This window comes from Drosophila grimshawi, unplaced genomic scaffold (genome assembly GCF_018153295.1).
Source record: "Drosophila grimshawi isolate 15287-2541.00 unplaced genomic scaffold, ASM1815329v1 contig_311, whole genome shotgun sequence".
NCBI classification, from domain to species: Eukaryota; Metazoa; Arthropoda; class Insecta; order Diptera; family Drosophilidae; genus Drosophila; species Drosophila grimshawi.
The window spans coordinates 4,046,521-4,065,696 of NW_025063098.1; the positions used below are offsets into that span (position 1 = coordinate 4,046,521).

The window sequence follows — 19,176 nt, forward strand, 5'->3', positions numbered from 1 at the left end:
TTCTTAGAAACAAAATTTGAATTTGAACAAAGTTGAAATATAATTAATGATTACTTATCATTGCGAATGCGGGACTGGAGAGCTCCCCGATTCTGTAGCCAAGGTAGGATAACCTTGACGTGTTCCTTGTAGACCTTACCAGAATATAGAAGAGTTCTAAATGCGTCTCCCTCGGGCGTATCGGCAAATAGATTATCAAAACTAGCTGTTTCAGTAGGTTCCAACGCACAGCCTGTCAAAACACCAAAAGTCGTCATATACCCTGTAAATTATAAATATTATTATCTGTAAATAATTCATTGAGCTCTGTAAACAAATACTTACCCCAAATGCCTTTCTGTATAAGTGTTGTGTGTATATCAGCTAGATCGGGTAGCTTTTTAGTGTAATTCAATAGCTTTAGATGTTTTATCAGCTGATCGTAGTACTGCTTTACAAAATAATCGAATTTATTTACTTTCAGCTCCAGTTTGGGTGATGATATCAGGAAATAAAGCAAGTCAATGGCGACGCTTCCATATTTACACATTTGAAAGTCGACCAGAAGCGAATCCAATAGCTGGCCTGTATTTTGATCATAACGGAACATCATATTGCTCAGCCAGCAATCGCCATGATTCAAAACATTGAACTCATTGGGATCGACTACGCCAGCTTGCAAAATGTTTTCCGTAATTTGGCCACCCAAATTTTTAATGTCCTCGTAGTACGCCTCATGTCCCTCAATTGATTCTAAGGCCTTAAGCACGTAGGGTAACACTCCGTCGGTCAATTTGCTTATCAGACACTTTCCATCCTCATTGAAAAAGCCCTCCGATATATGTTTGGGATATGGACCCATTGTGGCTACCCGGACAGCCGAGGCTGCATGCCACTGAGCCAGTTTTGTGAGCACATCCAGGGTATGCTCCTCATCGAGGCCTGCCTGACGATTAGCGGGTTGAAATCCTTTGCGCTTTAGATCCTCTAGCAGTACATGTTCATATGGAATATCTAGCTTGTAGCACTTGGCTCCAAACTCAATATCTAGGCCAATATTCCGATAAAGCTGTTTAAACTCTTGGACATATATCGTAAACATCTCTCGTTCCATATCAAAGATGCTAAACGTATTCTTCCCAAAGGCTTCTTGATATGCCTTCGTCTGTTGTGGAATTTTCAGCATGAACGTAGTGGATTCAGTTGTGTTATCTGCATAGATTAAATTCTAGTACAAATCCCAATTAATTCCACTTGCACTTACCTTTCAGTTCCACAACTATTTTAATTTGGAGCACAACCGTGGCATAATTATCGCCAGGGTTTGTGCCGGGCACCGCCTTAAACTCTTTTATTGCCTTGAAATCTTTAAAGCTATCTTTTAGCACGTTATCAAAAAGATCTGCCTTCAGCCACTCCGGTAGCTTAATACTCGCATTAAATATTGTTTCTGGTGCTTTTGGCGACATAATTGCTAAAAACTCTTTAGAATTTAGTAGTAGTCAATGTGATCTTCGTGAAAGCAGTGTGGATCGTTAAGAAAGTCACCTGTTTATAAACAATTATTTCGGCATGAGTCTAAAGCTCTTCCAGCTTTCAGCTATCATTGAGATATTATCATTATTTAATGGTGTTCCTGTTCTACAATCTTGTAGAGCAATTGTAGTTATAAAACTTATCACAAAATCTTATTTTTTTTATCGCATTGCAAAGTTATTTAGGCTTGTAATTTTACAAAAAAATTAAGATGCAACTTAGAAAAATTTTAAAACCTGTGACCATTATTATTTTACTTTGATTGTAATAATTTTTATAATGGGTTTTTATTTCTTTATGTTGAAAAATAACATGTTTTTTCAAATTCATGTAAATAAAAAACTTAACAATATTATTTTTTATTTGAATTAAATATAGCATCACTTGCATTTAATTCGTTTATTCTATCTTCTGCTATGCTTAACCTTTTTATTTTTGATCTAAAATTTATACGAATGTAAATCTTTTAATAATGATATTATACGTTTTCATATGCGGTTTTCTTTTATCGGCGTGATTCGATTGCTTTTAAAATACAATAAAATACATACTTATAATTTACAATTTACTGTTATTACAGCGATTCGATTCCATCAGATAAGTTATTGCATATCGTGGGTATATTTCTCGAATGCTTAAGGGTCTTTAGGTTTGCCACAATATTTTCATGATAGAATTTGATATGGTAACCGAATTTAGTCAGTTTATCTTCCAATTTGGTTAATGCCAAGAGGAAGTAGTCTAAATATTGTACCGTATTTGCCCAACTGAAAGTCCACCAGAAGTAACAAATCATCTTGGAAGAACATCATGTTTAAAGCATTAAGCTCGAATGGAGCCTTAGTCATATATCAACATAAATATTGCGCTCTACTTCAAAGAAAAATTTGAATAAGTTCCATCTGAAGGGACAACCTAAACATAAAAACTTCTGAGTAGACCCGCTGTATAAGTTTTATTTGATGTTTTAAGAGTGTTTCTATTTTTTTCTTGTTTGGGCATTAGCAGATGAGCATTTAATGGCTCTCTACAGATTGCTGCTCTTTTTAAACAACTTTTGCTGTTCCTAATTTAAATTAAATGAGGAAAAACCTAGCAAATATGAAAGCTTTTCTGAAGTCTCTTCACAAACAGATTGTAGATACTCTTTCATGAACATCTCTGTCTAACACTCTCTCGTCTTCTCGCCAATGTAGATAAGCTCTTACGGTTTGTTACTCTTTAAGAGATATTAAATGAATATTTCATATTATTCTCTTTGCTAGAGGGTACTGAAAAGTGTAAACAAATCAGTTTGGGCTCTCTACGAACAAAAAAGCTTTAATAATAACCAAAATTGCAATCTTCTTAAGCAGTTTCTCAACAAATTTAAATAGAAAAAAATAATAGAACGATTAATTGGATGAGTTATTAAAGTATTATTTAACTTCAATCATTAGATTATATTTATGAATTAAAAATAAGTAACAAAATTTATATAAAATACATTTTTTATCACAAAATTAATTACAATTCGTATGTATTTAACATACTAAAATTAGTATAAATTATAAATATGCATATCAGTGTCGCAATTCAGTTTATGTATCCCCTTTCAATGAGCCAGGGTAGAATGAGTTTAATTTGCTTGATATAGCTGGGATTCGACAGCATTTGACGCTTGAAGTTCATTGCTGTCTCCGAGTCGCCCATGAAGTTCCCAATGTTGGAATCCGGGCTGGGTGGGTAAAGTGTTACGGGCAGCATTCGCTGAGCGCATACAAATGCTGTGAGTATGACCATTGTCAAAACAAAATAATGGAATCAGCAATTATTCTATTTACGTAATATGAATTTGTTTAAAACACGCACCCCACAGACCATTTTTTCGTAGATTCATTTGCAATTCCGTCAGTGTGGGCACTTTGTAGGTATATTTTAGCAGGTTCAGATGCGCCACAAGCTCGTGATGATAATGCTCTATGAAATCATCGAATTTGCCCAACTTTATGTGTATGTTTGGTGTCGTCATCAATAGACAGAATAAATCTTGAGCGGGTGTGCCATATTTCGGTAATTGAAAGTCCACAAAACATATGTCCTCTATATCTCCAGAGTTCAATTTGAAAAGGAAATTGTTACACCAGAAATCGCCGTGATTGAGCACGCAAAATTCGGATTTATCAATGCGACCAAAATCCATATACAAGTCTGTCATGCGATCTGTGTAATTGGTCTGAAATGTATATTGGAGATAAGTATGGTTTTAATCTAATGTAACCACACCCAACTATTTAACTATTCCTTTACTACACAACTCGAACTTGGTCCGATAGTTTAGCAATCTAATATTCTTATTTTAAATCAGGCTCATTTTTACTTACTATCAATTGCTGGTGCCCCGGATCCAATTCGTACTGCTGCAGGCACTCCAAAAATGGCACATTAAATGTTATATTTGTATGTTCTATCCACTTATAGCACTCGGGACTCATGTAGCTCTTCTGATATGTTTCCTCGTAGTCTCCCAGCTCTGCCACCCTTTGAGCGGATGCCGCGTGCCATTGAGCCAATTTTTTCAGCACTGCTTTGAGTTCGGTTTGTCCCAAGCCCAACATGCGCTCCAAATTGATATAGCCTTTGGGGCGTAGATCCTCCATCAATATGTAATCGGATTTGGGCGGGTTTTTGCTGAACTTAAGATGCCGTGGCTTGAATCGAATCGTGAGATTTGTGTGCCTGGTATAAAGCTCCTCCAATTCGGGTATGAGACGATCATACATGTCAGACTCCGTCACGAAAAATTCATGGAAATCGTGCTCATCGCCACGATCATTATCCAATGGAATTTTCAATACATAACTTATCTCTTTGCTGCTTTTATCTGCGGATAAACACATATTTAATCGAATACAAATCGGATTCAGCTCTCTTTCATCGGTGACTCACCTTTCAGCTGCATTTCAATGCCAATGCGCAGCACGATTGTCAAATAATTTTCACCCCCGCTGATCGCTGCGTTGCACTCAAACTTTTCGATACTTTCAAAATCATTGTGATTATGCTTAAGTAGATCACTAAAAATCTGTTGATTAATCCAACCGGGTGCGTTGACAGTCGACATTGCTTTGTATAAATACGTAAACTGCGATCTCGTGTGACGCTCTCAGATTCTTGATTCCGACTGAGCAAAAGCTCTGTCTCTGAGCATGTAATACTGTAATTGCTGAAAGCTTATGCGCTTTGCAATGTTCTTGAGATAGTCGCTTTAAGTCTAATATTTGCATATAAAGCTATCCGATTATCTTAAAAGTATTTATTGCTTGGCATTTTTTGACTCTATAAGATTTTCGATAGCTTTATTTGAAATAAAAACACAGTTATTTCAGCAACGTTATAAAGTTTAATATCAATGGATATTAGGAGTCTACAATTCAACGCTGAGCCTTTTCACAACACAAGAAGAGTAAGTAAAGCGGATCGACTGAATAGCTGCAGCAGCCGGCAGATAAGCGAACGCTCTTTATCGAGAGAGAGAAGGGAGAGTGTGAGAGAGACAGTGTGTGAGAGAGAGAGTGAGAGGGAGAGAGCGCTACACAAAGAGAGCATATACAATGGAGCGCTACTAACGCTTGCTGCTGCAACTTAAACTAAGCCTAACATTATGTGCATACTTAATTACAACTAACTAACTAATAAGCTATTCAAATGATGCCTCACAGGGCGCCAAATTCAAATATGTAAACAATTCATTAAGATTAAAAGTTTTTTGCTGTTATTGTCCAAACATTTTTGTACAAAAAATATGCAAATCGTAAACACTGAAAGAAAAAAAACGCACAGAAGAGTTCCTCACCTTATTCTTCAGAGAGTAATTTTGTAAAACTAAAGGTAGTGGATTCTAAAATTTAGAAAAATATGTTTCATATTTCCAGGGTGTTTCTTTAAATTATAATTTTTGTTACTCATATTAATTATTAAAATGACAACATATTTTTGTGTCGATTTAGGGTTTTGGCGATTTTAGTTTTCGAGGCGATTTTCTGTATTAGATCACGAAGTGTTTGCTGCTACGGCTGTAGTAGAAACCGTTTCTTTATAGTGCCTGGGAAAAAAAAAAATTTAAAATTTGAGCCCGGATTAGCGCTGATCTAAGTAGTTTCTTTAAGTTACGAACCTAAAGGAACTCATATTGAAATCTAACAAGTGTAACTGTTATCGAATTTATGGTTTTGTATAGTAGAATATGGAGTGTTCCATTATGGCTTCTATTCGATTCTAGTCCTTGGCTTGGGCTTGCGATGTTTGGCCGTAAGCAGGTAAAGCTTCTCCAACATGCTATTAGCTAACGCTGCACTCATCGCAAACACATGGATGGTACCGGACTCAAAGACTTTGGCAGCGACTCCTGATGAGCTCTTATCCACATAGTAGGCAAATTTATGGCGGCCCTCAGCCGTGCCCAGCGGATAGGTTCTCAATTGCCGGAACTCCTCAATGCAAATCTCCCAGGGAAATTGTGCAACGTGTACCGTGTGGGAATGTAAAACATTCCACTGAACCAGTGCTGCTGGCACCTTTTCATCGAGAACCTTGCGTACAATATTGCTTTGAGTCTTTGCAAGAATTGCTTTGCTGGGCACATTGGTGATAAGTATGCTGCCATCGTGCCAGATCCAAGCAGCCTGGCCGTCCTCGAAGTGCATCTGAAGCACTTTAATGTTGCTGTTGTACACAGCATTGGCCCCCTTCAAGGCCAGCTTCATTAGGTCCAGGCCACAATTCATCTCCATCGTTGCATACGCATTCACATTCAGCATTTCGATCTGGAGATTGACGTGTTCGCCATTCCGCTGAGTTGGTGGACGCAGGATGCGTAGGTGCTGGAGTCGTGGATCTGGATTGGAGGGCAATGGAGGCATTAGCAGGCAACGTTTCAGGTCATCCAAGTTGACAGTAGCTTCGGTGATGCGACTGCTGTCCATGGATCGTCCCAACGATTGCGTAGCACTCGCAGGATCTGGCATATTCTGGTCGATAACTTCTTGGAAGTTATTTTGCCATTGGTTTCCATTCGTGGTTTTAGATTGTTTCGCTTCGTCAATTGCTGGGCTAGCAATTTGGGATTTCTGGCTAACTGTGCTCACACTTGGCAGATGCAACTGCTTACTGTGATGGATTTGCGTGGAGTCTATTTCTGGTGAATTAGTTGTTGATTTCACTTTGCTTGGTATCTCGACGGATGCATCCTGGCACAATTGCTGTAGGCATTTAAGTGGACTCTTTTGTATTTCAGTCTGCTTGCTCTTCAGCTGTATTGTTTTGCCAATATCGTCAATATCTGCAACTGAATCCATGGTTTGCTGCACTTTATGATTAATAGTTATGGCAACCGTTGGTGCCACATCTAAAAGATGTCCAACTTCAGCTGCTGATTCCTCAACTAGTTCCGGCTCCATAGGTGATGCAACATGTTCTTCGCTTAGAGTCGCTTTGCATTTGGATGTCAGAGCATTATAAAGCATTTTTTGATCCTCCTCCGTTCTGGCCAAGCGCAGCAGCTCCATATATGTATCGATGTGTCTCTCTGGTGGCATTTGTAATGCCTTCAATTTAAAAAATGTTGCCAATTCGCGTTCTTCTTCCATGGTATGATTATGACTGTAGGATTTATTAAAAGACATTCTGCGAGTTGCTGGCTTTTCGACCTTCACGTCAGACTCCATTAGCCAAGCGACGGCCTGCTCCTGCTCATCATCATAGCTAGCGTTCGACTCTTCTGGTTCAGATGCTGATGGGTTCGCTATCACTGGGATGTTCTCGTTGTATTGACATTGTATATTGCCAGTCAGGTTCAGTGGCCAGCAAAGGGGCCCGCCCTTCTTATAATCCTCGTATGAATTCCAGATGTCCTCCGATGTGGGTAAGCATTCAACAATGTCATGATTAGTGGGCGACATGGAATTAAAACTGTGATCGTGAGCTGGCGACTCAGGATGATTGAAAGTTTCCTTAACAACTGGTGACTGTTGATTGTTTGGACGGGAGGACCTTAATTGGGGTATAACCAAGGAGGTCGGCAAATCAAAATTCAAATTAAAGTTTAACCCTGCATTGTCTGTATTAAAGCCAGAGGGCAGCCACTGCTCCAAGCTGCTCAGGCTCGTACCGCTAGAAAGGATTCGCGTTAAGCAATGTTATCGGTTAAGTTTGCTGCTTACTGCGTTCCGGACTCGAATGGCCTCTCCTCTTCTTTTTTTGAGTGCTTGTGCTTGTCCATATTGTTGATATTAAAACGAGAAGCAAGTTGATTTTCTGCTCATAACATCAGTTGATAGTTACGAGTGTTGAAAAAGGTCTACAATTACATTTAGTGTCTCGTAAAATATCGTTTTAACAATTTCCAAATTTCGATATTTCTTATAGCTCGAGTTTAGAAAGTGTTATTAGTAACATCGTTAATTCCTGGTCTGAGAACTTGTGGGATGGTTCGGATGGGGCTGAGCTGAGGCCAAAACTAGCCCAGTCTTTAACGGTGAGCTCAGGCAAATGGCGACCGCCTGTTCTAATTCAGCCTTACACGGGTATTGCGGATCTCTGCCCGGGCGGACACTTACTTCTCCGCAGCTCGTGGGATTCCATGGAAAAGTTACAATATATAAAGATACCGCAGGATCTCCCTGCGGAACTTGTCGCAAGACAATTAGAGGGTCATATCCCTGACGGAGAACGACCCTTGCGTGTGGTAGACAATCCTCCGCACCGTGCTGCTCCGGCAACAAATAGGAGAGTGCCACGGGCACGAGAAACTCCGGCTGTGAGGCATGGGAGACCGATGGCTGGTACACTCAGACCACCGCACCCAACACCGAACAGCGCGAGGCAAGGCGCTCAGCGCCCAAAGAGGAAGGGAGAGCTCCTGCTACCAAGGGGTCAACCCGGTGGGCTGGATGACCCGAATGCAGACATGGCAAAAAAGGTAAAGGTGGCTGTGTTGCCCGTGGGCTTCCCAAGGGTCATGCTCAGTCACGGAGATTTATCTGTGTTGGAAGAGGCCATCATTGACGAAGTCATTGCGTCTGATGGAGATGTCGCGGTCTCATTCGTGGGCATTCACTTCCGGGTTGGATTCCTGGTAATTGAATGCTCCGATGAGACCTCAGCCGATTGGCTAAGGATTGCAACTTCGAGGCTACAGTCGTGGAAGGGCGTGCCCCTTGAGTGCAAGGTGGGGGACGACATACCGTCGCCCCACTGCATCACGCTGTTCTGCCCCAGGAATGCAGCTCGGTCTACCAAATCCCTGTTGGTTCTGCTGAGGAACCAGAACAGGATCGAGACCGACACCTGGAAGGTGATCTCCAGGAGGAACGAGGGTGGAGGAGCCCTCCTGGTGATCGGGATAGATGAACTATCCAAGAATGTAATTGTGGAGAAGGGGCACCAGGTCTTCTTCCGTTACGGGACCATCCCCGTAAGCGGACTGAAGAAAAAGAAGACTGGAGAAAGGCCCCAACTTGCTCCAACGGGCAGAGAGGATGTCTCGGTGGGCAACACCACCACATCGGACACTCCTGCCCCGGAGCAGGGCAGTCCGACTGCGCAGCCCACCGACCCGTCGGAGGACCTCGCAGATGACGAAGAACTGGCAGATGCGACGCTCTGCCAGGCGGAGATGCTGGGGGACGACGATATCCCCATGTCCTCGCAGGAGCTGGAGGAGGAGCTGCAGGATGCAGCTGCAGCTGACGTCACTATGACGAGCAGCGGTGACGGGGACTGCTCCAGGCCCCATTCACCGTGTCAGCTGGAGCCTCCCCAAAAGTAGATGTCAAATGTCATCAACACAGGGCTAGCTCAGGTAAACATCCACCGAGCTAAGGCAGCCTCGGCGGTCTTAGCAAGGATGTTTACCAACAAACACCTTGGGCTGGCCCTGGTACAGGAGCCGTGGGTGAACGATGGCATCAAGGGCCTGTTCACAGTCGACTCAAAGGTAATCTGGGATCGGAGAGATCCAGCACCCAGAGCTTGTATCATGGTAAGGAAAAGTATTAACTTTACTATCCTTTCAGAATTCCTGACTAGAGACTGCGTTCCCTTACTGGTTTACACCAAGGGCAGCGCGGACTCTATGGTTATCGTATCCGCATACTTTGCAGGGGATGCACCCTGCCCACCACCAGAGATCGAGAAGCTGGTGGAGTACTGCAGAAAAGAGAAGATGCCGGTGCTCATCGGATGCGATGCCAATGCGCACCATACTATATGGGGCAGCAGTGACATCAATCTAAGGGGTGAGTGCCTAACTGATTTTATTTTCAAATATAATCTAGAACTAGGTAATGTCGGATCTACACCGACATTTGTCACCAGGATCAGGGAAGAGGTGCTAGACATCACCCTGATCAATCGGTCCATAGCACCTCACCTTAGGGACTGGCATGTTTCCCAAGAGGAATCCATGTCTGATCATAGGACTATTCTATTTAACTTAAAATTAAATACAGATAGTAGCACACAAAGTCGCAACCCTAGAAAAACCAACTGGGAAGGGTACAAATCGACCCTAGGACATTCCCTAGCCAACGGGCTGTTTGGTAATCCCAGAAGGCCGCTAGAGCTTGACAGGGCTACTGGTTACCTCAATAAATGCATAACCAAGGCATTTGAGGATAACTGCCCGGTAGGGAAAAAGTACATGGAAAAAGATGCCCCATGGTGGAACGACAGCCTAGAAAGGCTGCGCGTGACCACACGTCGACTCTTCAATAAGGCAAAGAGGGACGGAATATGGGAGCAGTACCGTGAGAGCCTGACCTCCTATAATAAGGAGATAAGGAAGGCCAAACGGAAGAATTACAGAAACTTCTGCGAAGGCATAGTTAGCACAAGCGAAGGCGCCAGGCTCCATAGAGCACTGGCGAAACGAGCGCCTGATGCGAACTTAGCACTGAAGCGTGGGGATAACTCCTTTACGAGCAGTGATCTGCAGAAACTAGTATTACTCTTCGAGACACACTTCCCAGGAAGTACAGCCCTGTAGGAAGAGGTTATCGAAAGGGAAAGTAGATACAGGCTGTCAACTGACGACAGGGCATGCTCCAAGTCGACAGTCTCAAGGGACAGACTTAATTGGGCAATTGGAACATTCCAGCACTATAATTCCCCTGGAATGGACGGCATATCGCCAGCCTTCCTTCAAACGGGACAGGAAATACTTCTCTCCCGTATTAGGAAAGCATTAGTAAGTAGCCTAGCCCTCGGATACATACCGGGCGCATGGAGAAGAGCTAGGGTAGTCTTCATCCCCAAGGCAGGGAAGAAAGACATTACCAGCCCAAAGTCCTTCAGACCCATCAACTTAACATCGTTTTTACTGAAAACGTTGGAGAAGCTGGTGGACTATAAAATCAGAAGCACTTTGCTTAAACAAAGGCCGATGCACCCAACGCAGGTCCACGGACACAGCACTTTATCAGCTGCGACGTACTTTGAGTGCGGCAATTGATAATAAGGAAGTAGCACTGTGCGCCTTCTTAGATATAGAAGGTGCCTTTGATAACACATCTCACGATGCAATCAATGCTACTCTTGAAAGAAGAGGCCTGGACCATACCACCAGCAGATGGATAATGGCACTGCTACGGTCCAGACAAGCCACGGCATCATTACATGATAGCACTGTAACAGTCCTAACCACCAAAGGCTGTCCCCAAGGGGGGGTGTTGTCTCCGCTACTCTGAAGTCTGTTAGTAGACGAACTACTAAACAGACTTGCCAACAGTGGTATTCAATGTCAAGGTTATGCCTATGACATTGTTATCATAGCGCGAGGCAAATTTGAAGAATCACTCTGTGACATAGTCCAGTCAGGGATAAGGATAACGTATGACTGGTGTAGGGAGGTTGGACTCAACCTAAACCCTACGAAAACAGTCATTGTTCCCTTTACCAGACGACATATGTTACAGAGGATGAGACAAATATGGCTCTCAGGGACCCTACTAGAAACAAGTAGGGAGGTCAAATACCTGGGAGTCACTTTTGACAGCAGACTTAACTTTGGCACCCATGTGCAAAACACGATATTAAAGTGCTCCAGGGCGCTTTATACATGTCGTAGTATTGCCGGCAAATCATGGGGAACATCACCAAAAATATTAAGATGGCTGTACCTGATGGTAGTAAGACCCATGTTAACCTATGGGGTGGTTGCATGGGGTGACAGGGCGCGGATGATCACCGTGAAGAAACAACTACAAAAGTTGCAAAGAATGGCCTGCGTATGTATGACAGGAGCTATGCGCACCTGCCCTACAATGGCCCTTGAAGCCTTAATGGAGCTCACACCACTCCACCATATCATAAGGCTCAAGCAGAAAGCTACGCTTCTCAGGATATCAGCAGAAGGAGTTGGGGGCAACCATATCCTAAGCCATAAGGATGCCCAACTCCTTTCAAACGAACTACCCCTACTGACGCAACCTAGGGACGAAATGGCAGCCGAATACATATTCGAGCGAAATTTCACAGTTCGTATGAGTAGTAAAAGGGAATGGACAACTCTGGATGAAGTCCATCCCATGAAACCGCACACCATAAAATGGTACACCGATGGATCACTCACGAATCAGGACACCGGCCGTGGAGTGGTGGGTCCTCGGGTATTTTACCATGAATCCCTGGGAACGCACACCAGCATATTTCAGGCTGAGGTGTGTGCGATAGGGAGATGTGCGGACATCAACCTAGAACGTAACTATCGGAATACGTATATATCCATCCTATCCGATAGTCAAGCAGCATTGAAAGCTATAATGGGGACTAAGATAACATCGAAGGTAGTCCATGAAGTTCGTTCAAAGCTAGACCTGCTCGGGACTCACAACAGGCTCACCCTACGATGGGTCCCGGGTCACAGGGACATAGCGGGAAACGAGGTGGCTGACAAGCAAGCGAGAATGGGGGCAGAAAGGCTCCTAACAGGACCAGAACCGTATTGTGGCATAGGGAGACACACTATACGACTGGAACTTAGAAACGAGGAGAGACAGATACGGCATCAGAGCTGGTCAGAGGCAGTAGGACTCCGACAAGCCAGATGCCTCCTTGGTGGTTATAATCTTCTACGTTTTAAACAGATTATAACCATGGGAAAGAACAACCTTAGGATACTTACGGGTCTATTGACAGGACACTGTAGACTAAGGAGTCACCTGACAAAATTGGGTATATATAGTAGCGATCTCTGCAGGTTTTGTGAAAGAGAGGAGGAATCCTCGATGCACATCCTGGTAGAATGTGTCGCCTTAATTAGAAGAAGAAGCAGCATCCTAGGGGCGCATGTTTTGAATTACAAAGACATAGTAGACCTCAACCCAACAAAGATCCTCACGTTCGTAAGGGAGTTGGGGCTGATGGAAGAGCTATAGGCTCAGAAGGGGGGCACAATAGATCAAATAGGTCGCGGTGCAGCTTCCCCCCTAATAATAATAATAATAACATTAATTTTTCTTATCCGTTTTCGGTATTTTCAGAGCTTTAAAAAAAAAGAACAGGCAGTCTTTTTTCTGGAAGTCAATAATATTGCCTGGAAGAAGCTTTGACGATTAGAAACACTTGCAACTAATAACTACTACTTAAACTTTTCAAAAACGCTTTCGCTTCCCTTTCTTTCAGTAATAATTAAACCTGACTGAATTATATAAATGGAATAGAAATAATTTAATATACAAAGTATTTATTTGGTTATGGGTTCGATGATTTTGACTTAGATTTAACGCTTAACGCTATGCATGTAAACATGCCGTCTTAGCTTATCCGGCCGGGCAAAATCCTTGGCACAGAATGTGCACTGACCCTATCGCCGGTATGCTTGCGGCGATGAACCTTCAGCTCGTAGTGCACGGTGAAGGACCAGTCGGGCACTTTGCTGGCAGTTTGATCGGTTTTTGCTTCAGTCGTCATTTTGATCTATTAAATAAATTACCCGTCCAGTTGTTCACAATTGGCGCAGTTGTGTTTCCCGTAGAGAACAGCGCGTTTCTAAATTCTATTTAGCTTTCACACTGCATTTATGTCTACTAGCACTCCCTCGTAAACCTACAGCGTACACATATTTGCTATCTGAAAACGAAATGAGAAGAGAGACACTTTACTACCAAAAATAACAAAGCTTTTTGGGCCTCTCTAAAATCATGAGTGACTATGTAATGAGCATTCAGAAAGCTTCCCGATTGACTGTTTGCGTTTTGGACTCCTCTTACTGCTCTCAGAGCTCAAAACTAGTTTACTTGTGATTGACCACTACAAGTAATATTTTCATTGCTTATTATTTGGAATGTTGTGAAATACGTATGTTTATAAGTATTAATGATTAAATGCAGTATCACAATTTTGTGGAAACAGCCGAGTCGATATAGCCATGTCCGTCTGTCCGTCCGTCTGTAGCAAAGAGCTAGATTTGAAATATAGGTTCTCGGGTACCCGACGCACATTATCGAGAACTGTCTCCGTCAAATCAACAATAAATGCCTCAATTTTAAAAGGCAGAACATTATAATTAATATATAATATGTATATGCATATTATTGATCAACTATTTCGTAGAGATCGAACAAGAAACATCGAAGTTATCGTCCAAAATGCTCTGCTATAAGAAATGAGTGCACTTGCAGACCTGCTCACATTTGGGTGCAAAACTTTTTAAAAATAAATTTTCCAAAAACAACTAGAATATATATAACATCTGGGCTTATGGTATATCGTAGCCGAGCTCACCCCACTACAGCACTCTTACTTGTTTAGTTAGTTATATTCTTTAATATTAATCTCTACATTCATGTTGGAGACGATTTCTTAATGTGTATGTGTTTTACTTTATTTCATGCTTTTCTTTATTTTATGTGTATTTCTTCGTATGAACTATTCAGTAAATTTATAATTGTTTTATGAAAAAAACTACTCGCTTTAGACATTTACTCCTTAAGTCGAAATAGAAGCAAATCTGAAAATTATATAGGATAGATGCTAAATGAATTATGTACAAGTACAACTTTTTTGTTTAGGGAGATATTTTAACCAAACTCACCAGCTTTTATTTAATGGATTGGCTTAATTTTCGATTAATAATCAGTTCAATTATTTGCTTTGATCATATCAATCGCTGAGCTAAAAAATAGGAGAGCTTTTGGAGAGGTAAAAGTAAATATGAAATATACCCAGGATTCGATCACTTAACTTGTTGAGTGAGAAGGAAGAGTACCGCGGGTCTGTAAAATTAAGGTTATCGATATCGGTTTATTTTTGATTAACATTTCCGGCTCCAATCTTATAATATTTTAATTTTATTGAAATGCATTCTTTGTTTTTAAGCCGCAGTTTATTTAATAAAATAAACTTAAAAATTGTTGTCATGAGAGATAACTTAATTTAATGGAAGTTTATTTACTATTAAGTACATAAAGATAACTCAATAAATAATAAGTGAAATATATATATATCAATTAACACATTTAATTAAACATTAAACAACTTCGATACACTAATCATCTAATATTCATTTATTTTCCGTAATTAAGTTCAATTTGTTTGTTTTTATGATTATATTATTGCTATTGAATTATTTACAATATCGAAAGCTTTCAGTTCGATAGAGCCAACAGCGCTCTCTTTCGCGAATATTATCAGTAAAATTGTTGACCTTTGACTATTTTTCTTTTTTTTCATTACGATGCCGTTCCGAGTTCAATGCACGATGCACTATTTGGTTCCAGCCTAATTTCCCCTATGACTCACTAGAATTGATAGTGCTGAAATAAATAAACATTTGCCGACTGTCTGGCATATGTTTATAAATTATACATTTCCTATCTTTCTAGTTCATCAAAGGCTCCACGATTCAGCAACCAAGGCATAACGATTTGGATATGTTTTCGATAGCGTGGATTGGAGTAGAGCAACATTTTAAAATCGTTGCCTTCTGTGGAATCGCTGTGAAAATTCTCAAAGCTGGCAGTTTCCGTAGGATCAACCAAAACGGCACTCATCACACTTGTTGCAGTCAGGTAACCTGATTACAAAATTATTGTAATTGTTATTAAAAATTCATTCATAAATTACAATTATTTGTTTCTCTTACCCCAGAAGCCATATTTAAAGAGCGTTGAGTGAATTTCCCGGAGTGTAGGCACATGTTTTGAATAATTCAGAATCTTCAGATTTTCCAATAGGCATTCATGATACATTTTGATGTAATAATCGAATTTAGTCAGCTTATCCTCGAGTTTTGTAGATGACAATAGGAAATAATACAAATCCTGAGCTACTGTGCCAAATTTAGGTATTTGAAAGTCCACCAGACGGATTTCATTGATTTTGCCAAATGAATCATGAGAGTACATCATATTATTGCTCCAAAAATCACCATGGTTCAGTACATTAAAATCATTTGGATCTATTTTAGTCATTTTGAATTCTTGATCGGTGATCTCTGGCATCATCTCTTTCTATTGGAGCGATAGTAATATAGATACTTAATATGAATGGTTTCGTAACGGATTTAATGTTACATTACTTACAACTCGGTCAATATACTCCTCGTTGCCCTCGTACAACTTACAGTATTTAAGGAAGTTCCCTGCTATATTGTTATTCATTTCAATCATCATTGGGCGCAGTTCTTCCTTGTAGAACCCAATGGTCAACTGGTCTGGATAGGAACCCTTAGTGGCCACACGCACCGCAGAGGCGGCATGCCACATCGACAGTTTTCGCAGGGCAACTTCAGTGTGTGCCTGATCCAATCCCTCTAAGCGGTTGGTGGTTTTGAAACCTTTGGGTGCCAGATCCTCCAGCAGTATATAATCAGATTTCGCCCCCTTCAACTCATAGGCAGTGGCTCCGAATTTAACTTCCACACCAGCATCACGATAGATTTGCTCCAACTCGGGCACAACTGTTTTGTACATATTGAACTCTGCCTCAAAGATATTGTTACTCTCCATCATCTTTTTGTACATCTCCAGATCATGAGGCAGTTTAAGCATATACGAAACTGACTTTTCCTTGCCATCTATGACAGACACACGTACAGACAGTGGATCGTAGAAAGTGATAAGATATAGTTCGTAAAATGACTCACCCTCCAGTTCGACTTCAATACTGACACGCAACATGACCGTCGCATAGTTTTCACCTGCAGCCGTTCCGCCTGCGGCCTTGAAGCTCTTGATCTTGGAGAATCCCTTAACCGATTCCTTCAACACATCCACAAATAGATCGGCTTGTACCCAGTCGGGCACTTTGCTGGCAGTTTGATCGGTTTTTGCTTCAGTCGTCATTTTGATCTATTAAATAAATTACCCGTCGAGTTGTTCACAATTGACGCAGTTGTGTTTTCCGTAGTGAATATCGCGTTTCTAATATCTATCTAGCTTTCACACTCTATTTATTCATACTCGCACCCGTAAGCCATCAACAAACGACCAGCGACAAACTACTGCAATTAATTATAAAGCTTAACGGCCCTCTCTAAAAAATACACAAATATGCCAAGGTTTTTCGGAATATTCAGAAAGCTTTTCTCTTGTGTGATTTAGTTCATGGAATTCTCTTACGGCTCTCAGACCTTCAAAACTTGGTTCAATGACCCCATAAAGTAATATTTTCCTTGTGTATTATGGGAAATATGAAGTACGTGTGTTTGGAAGTACCATTGATTAAATTCATTATAAATGGAACTTTCCTCTAACTGCCTTTGAGATTATTATAGTTTTGTTATTATAGTATTGTTGTGCAATTGTGTTATTTTCGGTTTTATTATAAACAGATGATATTACTGTTTTTCTTAACAAATTGGGGGGCTTAGTCGACGATAGTCTATGTTAGTTGACTCAATCTCTAATAGGTTTTTCTATACTATTCTGTAAGGCCTGTTTACAGGATTAACCTATGCGTGTAAAATATTACTCACCAACTGAAAACCTTTTCGGAAGATACAAGTATTTTTTTGATGAATTTAATTTTATTAAGGCATTCTTTTTAGTACATTTATATTACAATTCTTAGAAACAAAATTTGAATTTGAACAAAGTTGAAATATAATTAATGATTACTTATCATTGCGAATGCGGGACTGGAGAGCTCCCCGATTCTGTAGCCAAGGTAGGATAACCTTGACGTGTTCCTTGTAGACCTTACCAGAATATAGAAGAGTTCTAAATGCGTCTCCCTCGGGCGTATCGGCAAATAGATTATCAAAACTAGCTGTTTCAGTAGGTTCCAACGCACTGCCTGCCAAAACACCAAAAGTCGTCATATACCCTGTAAATGATAAATATTATTATCTGTAAATAATTCATTGAGTTCTGTAAACAAATACTTACCCCAAATGCCTTTCTGTATAAGTGTTGTGTGTATATCAGCTAGATCGGGTAGCTTTTTAGTGTAATTCAATAGCTTTAGATGTTTTATCAGCTGATCGTAGTACTGCTTTACAAAATAATCGAATTTATTTACTTTCAGCTCCAGTTTGGGTGATGATATCAGGAAATAAAGCAAGTCAATGGCGACGCTTCCATATTTACACATTTGATAGTCGACCAAATAGGAATCTAGTAATTTGCCTGATGTTGGATCATAGAGGAACATTAAATTGGGCAGCCAGAAATCACCGTGATTCAACACATTGAACTCTTTTGGATCAACAGCGGCGACATCCAAAACATTTTCTGTTATGTGACCCTCCATATTTATCAAATCCTCATAGTACGCCTCATGTCCCTCAATTGATTCTAAGGCCTTAAGCACGTAGGGTAACACTCCGTCGGTCAATTTGCTTATCAGACACTTGCCATCCTCATTGAAAATGCCCTCCGATACATGTTTGGGATATGGACCCATTGTGGCTACCCGGACAGCCGAGGCTGCATGCCACTGAGCCAGTTTTGTGAGCACATCCAGGGTATGCTCCTCATCGAGGCCTGCCTGACGATTAACAGGTTGAAAGCCCAAAGGTTTTAGATCCTCTAGCAGCACATGTTCATATGGAATGTCCAACTTATAGCACTTGGCACCAAACTCAATCTGCAGGCCAACATCCCGGTAAATCTGCTTGAGCTCCTCTACATATATAGTGAAGACTTCCCGTTCAATATCAAATATACTATGCTTGGCTTTTCCAAAGGTATCTTGATATGCCTCCGAGACATGTGGAATTTTCAGCATGTACGTTATGGATTTAGTTGTGTTATCTGTGTAGATTACAAGTAAAATAAAAATTGTTCTATCAATTGTATACTCCAACGACTCACCTTTTAATTCCACCTCCAACTCGATTCGCAGCATAACCGTGGCGTAATTATCGCCAGGTTTTGTTCCGGGTACCGCTTTAAACGCTTTTATTGCCTTAAAATGTTCAATAGTTTCTTTCAGTAAGTTCTCAAATAGTTCTGCCCTTAGCCAGTCAGGCAGTTTGATCTTCTCATCATTTGTTTGTTCATTGCTCGACGACATTCTCGCTTAATGCTCTTTAAAATATAAACACAGAAAATTCAGTTGTAGGCAGCGTGCCTTCCATAGAACATCTGTTGAGCTTTTCACAATTAACCGGGTTATATATGTACAAAAATCTTGGCATGAGCTTAAAGCTCTTCAAGCTTTTTATTGTTATCTTAATTT

The 19,176-nt window shown here is 40.9% G+C and overlaps 3 protein-coding genes across 3 annotated transcripts; all 3 read right to left on the bottom strand.

Moving 5' to 3' along the window:
• Nucleotides 1–18: 18 nt before the first annotated feature.
• On the bottom strand, nt 19–19,070 carry LOC6563131. The gene is made up of 4 exons (XM_032737158.2): nt 18,810–19,070; nt 18,271–18,749; nt 325–712; nt 19–262 (listed from the first exon to the last, which is right to left on the bottom strand). Exons 1-4 carry the CDS (start codon nt 19,009–19,011, stop codon nt 51–53), a joined length of 1,281 nt encoding a protein of 426 aa, XP_032593049.1. The 5' UTR covers nt 19,012–19,070; the 3' UTR covers nt 19–50.
• On the bottom strand, nt 3,035–4,652 carry LOC6563537. The gene is made up of 4 exons (XM_001990424.3): nt 4,444–4,652; nt 3,879–4,378; nt 3,367–3,730; nt 3,035–3,281 (listed from the first exon to the last, which is right to left on the bottom strand). The coding sequence occupies exons 1-4, from the start codon at nt 4,616–4,618 to the stop codon at nt 3,091–3,093; spliced, it is 1,230 nt and encodes a 409-aa protein (XP_001990460.1). The 5' UTR covers nt 4,619–4,652; the 3' UTR covers nt 3,035–3,090.
• Nucleotides 15,348–16,913, bottom strand: LOC122322511. Its single transcript, XM_043215068.1, has 4 exons — nt 16,640–16,913; nt 16,077–16,570; nt 15,638–16,004; nt 15,348–15,568 (listed from the first exon to the last, which is right to left on the bottom strand). Exons 1-4 carry the CDS (start codon nt 16,836–16,838, stop codon nt 15,366–15,368), a joined length of 1,263 nt encoding a protein of 420 aa, XP_043071003.1. The 5' UTR covers nt 16,839–16,913; the 3' UTR covers nt 15,348–15,365.
• Nucleotides 19,071–19,176: the final 106 nt, after the last annotated feature.